Genomic DNA, 10,186 nt, shown 5'->3' with positions numbered 1-10,186 from the left:
TGAACCGCACGGAGGGGACATTTGAAAAGCGTCGTCTCTCACATCGGCCCAGCATGGGAATCTGTGAACAGAGATTCTCAGACCGCGGAGCTCAGTGTGGGAAACCCGACCAATGCCTGCGCGGTCCGGCCATAACTCACCACCTGACAGTCGTCTGATGAACGTTCACCACTGCGGCCTTTCCTAAGCCCTGCCATGTTTCAGAGCATTGATTATTAACCTTTTTTTTGTTTGTTTTCAGAGACCCCTTTGAAAATCCAAACATCCTTTTCTCCAGAAAAACACACATATAATAAAAAACCTTGTCGTGTGATTTCCAAGTTTGCAAATCCCCATGAATTCCACTCATAGACTCCACTGAAAAATTCTCAAAAAGGGGATTTCGGTTTTCTTCTCTGAAATTTTAAGTTATGGAGAAAATAATAACTTTGAAAGTGGCAAAGACTGTGGTATTATATCGGATAAAAGATTATTCACACATGGTGCCATTTAAGCAGAAGGGACAGAAAAGCTGACAAAAAGCAAACTCTGAAAATACGTTATTACTAATAGCTATGAGACTCCTACCACCACACCCCTACGAAAAAATTCAAGATAGCTCAGAATAGTCATCCTAATAAAATTTTAAACACATGAAATCGCCAATTCCAAAGTTTTACTTTTAGCTAGGCTGAAGTCTTGTATTATAACACCTGCTGCAATAACACATATTTGCCCTTTGTAATCCTTCAAATTAGAAGTCTGTTCAACTCTTCATCTTTATAAATCTATAAACTCCCAGCTGAGGGAGTTAGTTATACACTGTGTTATAATTTTCTTTCCACTCTGAGCCTTTCCTCCTAGTTACTTCACTATTAGCTTGTACAGCATTTTGAAAAAAGTAGATTATGACACCATAGGTTAGTAATCTTTAAATCACGATAGGCCACAGTAAAGAAATACACACTCTGAAACTTTTGAAATTATTCATTTAAAAAATATAAGAGAAATAATGTATGTACAGACTTTGAAAAGCTTATTTAAAACTTTGCATTCCGTAAGAGGGTGGAAAACAAAGGTGTTCTAAAACTTACGTTTTGCTTCTGATAGATTCTGATTAGGTGACCAGACCAGCATGCCGAGATTGTCTCGTTCTTGACTGCGTCTTGCTAATTTGGCTTGGTGGAAATAAAAAAGGAAATTCTTATTATAATTTAACAGACATAAGAAGCAACTATTACCAGCACTCCTGTGGTCCTTTCACCTCAGAACACGGTGACATCCCCTACCCCCTGCTGAAATCTGCCCATCGGATCCCGCACAGTCACCGCCACAGGGTGAGCGGGGTGGAGGAGGCTCTGAAGTTTACCAAACAGTCCTACTTCTAAGTCTTCTCCTTCTTTACTACTACTATTTAACAAACAGGTATGTATGCTGCAGGTGTAATTATTGTTCTCGTCTGTGCGGTCGCTCGGCTAGGAGGAGGCAGCCAGGGCTGAACTCAGACAGAACGGCTCCGGTGCCCAAGTGTTTACGCATATACACTATGATGCTCTGCTTTCGGACAAGGGACAGCGAAAAGGGAAGCCACGGTAGCAAGCTGCTCAAAGATTCTGTTAAAATATAAATCCTTCGTGTGTACTTTGAATACCCTTACCCTTCTCTGCCAGAGGAACTTTTTAGTGACTAACAGGAATCCAAAGATTCTTTTGACTTTATTAAAGAATAACCACTAAAAAGATTTAATCTGAAAGGAAGCTTCTGAAGTGCATTCAAATTCTTAAAAATCTGCAATACGAAATGGTAGGCCGAAAGGTTTGCAAGCGCAAACCTCATAAAAGAGAATGAAATCTTGCCATTTGCAACAACATGGATGGACCTAGAGGGTATAACGCCAAATAAACCCAGACCTACCTGGAAGTAGGATTACAAGGAAACGGAAGTTATCAACTCCCATCAAAAGGAAGAAGAAACGGTATTCACACCACTAGTGGGAATGTACATTTACAACTACTTTAGAAAGTTGGCAAGGTGGGGTAAAGGCGAAGTGTGGATACCCTACAACCCAGCGATCCATTTCTAAGTGTAAGATATATATACAACGGCAATGGTTTCCCAACACAGGCCAGATCTACTGAAATTAATTTACTGGGTTCTAACTAGCATTAAAAAAAAAAAAAGAATTTTAAAAACACCAGTACATTGTTTAATTAAGTATGTGTATGAACTACTGGTGGAGATTTTTAAGTCTGATGCTACTTGGTTTTATGTGTCAACTTGGGTAGTTTACAGTAACCAGCCGTTGACTCAAACACTAATCTAGGTGTTGCTGGGAAGTACTTCGTAGTTGTGGCTGGCACCTACAGTCAGCTGTAGTCAGTCAGTCTACGACATGGGGGGACGCGTCTAATCACCTGAAGGCTGTAAGAGCAAAACTTGCAGTTTCCCAGAAGAAACTGTGCCTCAGGACAGGCCACAGTCACACAAGCCAGTCCCTTCTGAATGTCTGAACACGCGCACACGCACCCCCGTTGGTTCCGCTTCTCTGGAGAACCCTGACTCACATGGATTGCTACCACAACACTGCTCACGGTACTGAAATACAGGAAAATCTTAAAAGTCCGTCAACAGAAACTAGTTAAACTGCAGTATGTGCATACAAAAGAATTAAATACAGGAAATAAAATTCATCAGATCTACAGATAGCAACAAGTAAGGTAAAGAAAATGTATGATACCATAATGTAAATAATAAAAATATAAGAACGTTACATGTTATCGGGAGTACATACATTTGAAGTATAAAATGTGCACAATAAAGATATTTTTAAAATCCAGTAATGGCCACTCTGAAAGGAGGCTACCTTGCTTTTGGCTGTTACCCGTAATTCTTCATTGCTTTCTGTAAATCTGGGTAGGAGGTAAGCAAATACTATTGTCTATAGTTTTTATGTTTGTAGAAATTCAAAACATTTTTTAAAAGAATTAAAAAGAAAAAAAGAATTAAGGAAGCCTTCACTGTATGATCTGATGTCACCTAATACAGTATCTGTGTCCAAATTTAAAATAATCTTGTCTCATGCTAAGGAAAACACTCAAGTATATTTTCTCATTCTATATAATGCAAATTTCATTTGTCAACTGCTTGGGACCAGAGCAACAATTCACACTTACAGTTTACAATCCCACCCTCAGTAGATGAGGGTTCTAATTTTCCAATATCTTCTCCAACACTTGGTATTACCTGACTTTTCGATTCTAGCCAATGGATGTGAAGCTGTGTCTCACTGTGGTTTTGATTTTTCATTTCTCTTATGACTAATGACGTTGAGCATATTTAGTACACTTATTGGCCATTTGGATATGTTCCCTGGAGAAATGTCTATTCAGATCCTCTGCCCACTTGAGAACTGGATTATTTGACTAGACAGAGAATGTAAAATGGTATAGCCGCTTCGGAAAACAGTCTAAAGTTCTTTAAAAGGTTAAATATAGTTACTGTGTAACCCAGCAACTCCGTTCCTAGGCATGCAGCCCAGAGAAATGAAAACCCATGTCCACATAAAAACTTGTACATAAATGTTTGCAGCAGCATTATTCATAACAGCCAAAGGGTGAAAACAAGTCAAATGTCCATCAACTGATGAATGAATATATAGTATAGCCATGTGGTGGAATATTATACTGCTAGAAAAGGAGATTTAGTACTATCTAGCATGGATGAAACCTAAAAACATCATGCTAAGTGAAAGCAGCCCGTCACAGAAACAAAAACTGTGTTATTCCATTGACATGAAATGTCCAGAATAGGCAATGCTGTAGACACAGAAAGTAGGTTAGTGGTTGCCAGAAGGTGTGGGGTGCTTGGGGAAAATGGGGGGGTGACTGCTAATGGGTACTGGCTTTTTTTACGGGATGTTGAGAATTGTCTAAAATTGACCACAGTGAAGTTTGCACAACTGTGAATATGTTAAAAACCAAAGAATTACATATTTTAAACAGGTGAACTGTACATTTCATGAATCACATCTCAACGAAGCTGTTATAAAAAACAAGTGAGAATACTTGTTTTGTTTTTAGCATATGTATTTTTTTATGAATAGATGAATGAAAAAGCAAGCATATCAAACTGTATGCAGATAAGAAAAACCACCTGGTTGTGATTTTGCTCCATAGAGTTCCTTATTGTTTGGATTTTTCATCCTAAGAATGCACTCAAATAGTACTTATTTCTCTTTTAAAAAAAAATATTAAGGAAATGAATTTGAAGAACTCTGAGCTCTGAGAGTGACATCCACTATAATAGCAGTAAAGAAAGTAAAATCACACTTAAGTTTCAGTAAATTTGATCTCATTCTCACAATTTTATAGTTATTATAGTGAGGCACATTACCACAGATCCAGTGCCTAAAAACACTTGGGCACCAAACAAGCAGCCTTAAAACCCTGTAACTATAAAGCAAGACTGTCTCCTTTTTACTGTCCTTGGCCTAGCAGAAGGAAAAAAAGAGCTAACTTTCCTGGAGGATTAGACTCTCAGATCAGCCAACATGGGCTCACATTCAAAGATGACAAATACTCAAGCACACACTGTCGGTAAGAGTTTACTGATACCAGACTCAGGATAGTGTAATTAACAAATACAGAATTATAAATAAATATTAAATGTTTAAAGAAATACAAATTGGAATCACAAAAATGAGTAAGTAACGAAACAGCATCAAAAATTACCAGAAAGGTTTGAAAAAGAACCACCTGGTACTTTAAATACACATGCGTGCGCGCGCACGCACACATACACACACATAAAATCGTTCAAACAAAAACTTAAATTAAGCAGCAGGTTAGCTTGCAGTTGAAAAGCTGCAACTCTAAAACATTATTCACAACAGAGAGATAAGATAAAAAAAATACAAAAGACAGGTTAAGAGATATGGAGGATGGAAAAAGTAAGATAAACATATGTCTAATCAGGGTCTCAGAAAAAGAGTGTAGATTTGAGGAGGCAATATTTGATGCAATACAACCTAAAAATTTTGCAGATAAAATGAAATACATGAATCCACAGAGGAAATATGTCCACTGAGGACATGAATAAAAAGAAAACCATACCTGGGTCCACTACAGTAAGACTGGAGAATGCCTGAGACAAAAAGAGATAGCTTACTAACAGCCTGAGACAATTTCTTACAAAGTTGGGCTTAAAACTACCTTATTAGCTAGCAATTCAACTCCTACATATTAACTCAAGAAAAATGAAATGTTTATCCACAAAAAAATGTTAATAGCAGCCTTATGTACGATAGCTAAAAACTAGAAATGATCCCAGTGTCCATCAATAGAAGAATGAGACTAGATAAACAAGCAGAGGCATACTCATACAAAGGAATGCCACACAGAAATAAAAAGGAACGAATTGCTGATACAAGCATCAACATGGATTAACCGCAAAAAAAAAAAAGAAAGAAAAAGAGAGAGAGAGAGAGAGAGAGACAGAGACAGAGACGAGACAGAGACAGACCCCAGACGCTAAAGACTACATACTGCACAATTCTATTAATGTGAAATCCGAGAACAGTAAAACCCGCTGTGTGGATGGGAGAGAAGGGGTGGTCCCTGGAAAGGGGAATGAGAGAACCATTTGGGGTGACGGAAATGCTCCTGGCCTCGTTTGAGGTAGCAGATGCACAGGTATGTACAACTGTCAAACTTCACTTACCACTTAAGATCTGTGCATTTTATTACAAATAAATGACAGATGGAGAGTAAAATTCCCAATAGCAACAGAAGCCAGAGACAGTGGAATAATATCTTAGAATGTATCCCGCAAAACTCTCAGGAACATGGGCAAAATAAAAATGTTTTCACATAAACAAAAACTTTGGGAGATTTTACCTAAAGAATATGCTCAGGGAAAAAAAAATCCTGAAAGGAAGGTTGATATGCAAAAAGAAATGGCAAGTAAACAAGACTTTTGTAATTACTGCCTATAAAAAACAAAAATTATGTCCAATTTAAGGAGTTTGGAAAAAGAACACAACCAAAGTTCTGGACAATAACAACATGTAACTTGGGGGCAGTAGAGCATAGCTAACGTGCTGTGCTCTAAAGCTGAAAAATTAACTTCATGAGATAAATTAGGCATGTACAGCCAAACATCAAGAATAGCTATTAAATAGTAGAGACAAATCTCTAACCCAGTACAAGGCAGAAAAATTAAAGACTCCTTAAAAAATACAACCACAACAAAAAAACTTAAGAGTGGAGTAAGACAAAGCAGAATGACATGAAAATGATAATTTTATATGTACCTAACAAAAAAAAGTCTCAAAATATAGTAAAACTGGAAAATGGGATGTTAACAAAAACCTCATCATACTGAAAGATTAATACATCCGCCTGTTGACAGTCCAAATAAAAATTAAAAGACCTAAGCACAATGAACAAGTTTTACTTATTGGACATACTTTGAAGGCTGCCTCTAATAACTAAGAGTATGAACATTCTGTTCAAGCAAGCTTACAAAATATTTACAAAAACTGACCAGGTACAAGGTTATGAAGCAATTCTAAACACATTTCAAAGAAGAGGTAGCATATAGATTATACTTTCTAACCACAATGAAATTAAAAGCCATAATTAAAAGGTAACCAAAAATTTCTATACCTTCAGAAATGATAAAATACTCTTAAATCATCTTGAGTCAAGAAAGAAATCCCAACCAAAAAAAACAATTTATTTTAATTAAACAATGGAAGACTATGAACTTATGAGAAACAATGGAAGAGGTTAGCTTACCAAAAAAAGTATAGCTATAAATGCTTATGATAAATTAGAGAGGCTGAAAATTACTCTGCTAAGCATTGGACTTAAGAACATGGAAAAAACAGCAGGATAAATCCAAGAAAAGAAGGAAGGCAACAAAGAACAGAAATTAATAAATGAATAGAACATAAGAAGGGATTAACAAAGCCATAGCTTGTCTCTCAAAAAACCTAATAAAATAGATTAATCTTGACAGAGTTTGATAAAGAAAAGTAAGAGAAGGTACAAATAATTTTAGGAATCAAAAAAGTGGATATAATTCCAGATCCATTAGAAATTAAAGATTAAATATTATAAGCAACTTCATGCCAAAGTTTCAGAATTTAGGCAAAAGGACTGTGTTTGTACAAGGTTATATACATATGTGTTACGCTCCTCTCTCTTGAAGTAGTGGTAGTACTAGGAGCAACTGTTAAAAAGGCACTGCCCCAAGTCCTCAAATGTATAAATGTATTAACTCATTTAATCTTTACACACACACACAGCAAGAGAAAGAGAAAGAGAGAGAGAGAGAGAGAGAGAGAGAGAGAAGTACTAGGTCATACAAGCACAGAAAGGTGAACTAATATGCATAAAGACACACTGCAATTCCCTAAGCAAATGAACTCACTGCTCAAGGTAGCGTGCCAATCAATATGGGAGGAAGACTTTACATGGCGTTGAAAACAAAAATGTGACTGGAAAGGAGAGAAAGGTTACTGTCAGCCACTTCATGGTCGGCACAGCAACCTGTTTACATCCTCTGCTCTCCTAAGAACCCCTTCCCCACACCTAAAAAGCACTCTTTAACCTGTGGCGTAGTGACCACTCAGGGTCACTACGCCTAGCCTGGATGCCTTGAGCCACAACAGTAAGGGGAAGATAAAGAGTTTTTAGCCAAACGGATAACCAGAGAAAGAGGCAGGGAGAAAGATCGGCCAAAACCAAAATGATTTGTCATTCCCGTCCAAATATGCTTTTCTAGCCATCACCATACAGGATCAGTAAGCATATAGGATAAACTTGCCATTTTAAGATATGCTCACAATTACAGGTTTTAGCAACACATGTCCTGTTTTCCACAATCCTAACTGTTCTTGAAATGTTTTCGTCTTACCAGAAGCTTAACGAAGAAGTATGAAAACAGCAGGAACTGCACAAGGAGCTATGAATCAAAAGCCACCTTCTTGCTCAAGGTCCTGGTAAGAAACCAAAGTTTGGCCACCCCCACCTGACACGGAGGGCTCCAGGGTCACCTCCGCTCGAACCTTACAGGTCTCTGCAAGATCAAACCGTCTTCATTCCAAACTAGCTCTCAGAAGCAGGATGGCTGTTTTGTTTGCTTTAAAAAGTCAAATTCTATCTCCTATGGCTGTCACTGTCATACTCTGATACCTTCATTAAAAAACCACATGGCATTCCAAATACAGAGTAAGACAGATTATTCATCAGGAGTAATCATGAAAGAAAGGAATAAAGCTTTAAGAATCGATCAGTTCTTACTCCTAAATGTAGCAACTGGCCACCCATACTTTCACTAAATCCTGAGAAGCTGAGCATCTGTAAACTTAACCTGACGTTATCATTTTATGATAATAATGTTGTGAAAAAATCATTTTGTGACTCCAAAATTTTGGGAATTCAGAAAGAAATGTAAATTGATCTACAGCGCAATCATACGATATTATCACTACAGTTATAGCTAACACATACACTTGCTGTGTGCCAGGTCATACTACATTTAATCTTCCTGACAGCCCTACGAGGAAGGCACTGTCACTATCCCCATTCTATGCATGAGAAAATTAAGGCACAGAGAGATGAAGTAACTTGCCAAGACCACACCTACGCGCAGCAGGGCTGAGGGTCAAACCTGAGAAGCAGATTCCATATGCACGCTGCCTACATTTAGAGACACTATCAACTATCAGAAGTCTAAGGACAGAACAAAAGCTACAGTGTATACAAAGTATATTTTTCCTCCTAATATTACCCGATTACGTATTTTTTTCCTTTTTCCTTTTTTTTAATGCCTACGGCACCTGGTCTTCCTACGTAGCCTCCATCCAGGTACTAACCAGGCCCGACCATGCTTAGCTTCCGAGATCAGACAAGATCGGGCACTTTCAGGGTGGCATGGCCGTACACCCCTTAAGTATTTTAACACATGAAAAGGCATAAAAATTCTCACATGACGTCTGTCCTCTATAAAACAAAGAGGTCAGACACAATTTCGGTATTTAAATACTTGTACTTTCCTACCATCAAAGTGTACACTTCTTTGTCTGGCTCTCCTCTAGGCAATTCCTTTTTAAATGCGACAAGTTTATGTTAGAATAAATAAGTGCATAATTTGCAATCACTAGCTTTCTTGAATTAAAATCCACAATAACATAGAAACATTATAAAGCTCTGAAATATTCAAATTTGATGCAAATTCTCCTAAAATTTGATCAGACCCCAGATAAAACCTATCTCTGCCAGCTGATGAAAGCCAACATCAAAGGTGGTAAGTTATTTGGACAGCACGTGACAGTGCGTACCCTGATCACAGCCACCAACCCCTGCAAGTCATCTTGACCTCCTCCTCCTCTACCTCCTACCAGTCCCTCAACCCCAACCCACTGAACCCCATCAGCTTTTCTCAAATAAATCACACCCTCTCTGATCCCTCTGCCACGGCCTTATGTCTAGACCGTCATCTTTCCTCACCTTGTCTTAAGGGTCCCAGGATAACCAACACCCAACACAGACCTACCCTCCAATTCAGTCTCTCCATGGTTTTATAGCTCCTGCTTTTCTCCAGTTCATTTGTTCAATTAAAATATTTAAATCCCTAAAAAAAGAAATTCAGTCTCCCCACAATCAGAAGATTGTGGCCATCTTCTGAACCACAATTCAGATCAGAGCACTTCCGATGCTTAAAACCTTCCACAGCGTGACGTCCACTCCTTAAGCATGGACTGCGCAGTGACTTTCTTCAAAAGAGGACGGTATGGAAGGGGTGGGGGTGGAGTGATAACGTCACAGTGAAGAAACCTGACGAAACCTACCTCGGCCAGGTGGTCACGCTGACAGCATGCGCCCTTGATAGGACGTGATGAGAGTGGCACTTCGCCCCTGTGGTCCTCCTGCCCAAACCCTCATCCTGATCACTAGAGAAACATCACACAAGTCCCATCTGACGAACATTTTACAAAAATCCTGACTAGTACTCCTCAAAACTGCTGAAGTCGTCAAAAACAAGGAAAGTCTTAAGAAACTGTCACAACCAAGAGGAGCCCAATGAGACATGGCAACTAAATGTAATGTGGTTATCTTGGATGGGAGCCCAGGAAAGAAAAAGGACATTAAGTAAAAACTAAGGAAATCTGAATAAGTTAAATTATCATGGCTTCAGGTAA

General features: G+C 38.3%; 1 protein-coding gene and 1 pseudogene across 1 annotated transcript in view; both read right to left on the bottom strand.

Moving 5' to 3' along the window:
• RCOR1 (REST corepressor 1) overlaps window positions 1–1,187 on the bottom strand; it is a 35,965-nt gene extending 34,778 nt beyond the window's left edge. Inside the window, exon 1 of the mRNA XM_025042074.1 lies at window positions 1,074–1,187. Coding sequence (XP_024897842.1) covers window positions 1,074–1,116 — 43 coding nt within the window. The 5' untranslated portion in view covers window positions 1,117–1,187. The remainder of the gene's footprint in view (window positions 1–1,073) is intronic.
• A 7,625-nt stretch (window positions 1,188–8,812) lies between these two features.
• On the bottom strand, window positions 8,813–8,930 carry LOC112473780 (annotated as a pseudogene).
• Window positions 8,931–10,186: the final 1,256 nt, after the last annotated feature.

This window comes from Pteropus alecto, unplaced genomic scaffold (genome assembly GCF_000325575.1).
Source record: "Pteropus alecto unplaced genomic scaffold, ASM32557v1 scaffold8, whole genome shotgun sequence".
NCBI lineage: Eukaryota > Metazoa > Chordata > Mammalia > Chiroptera > Pteropodidae > Pteropus > Pteropus alecto.
Note: the sequence above shows the minus strand (reverse complement) of the source record. Positions and strands in the feature narration are given on the sequence as shown.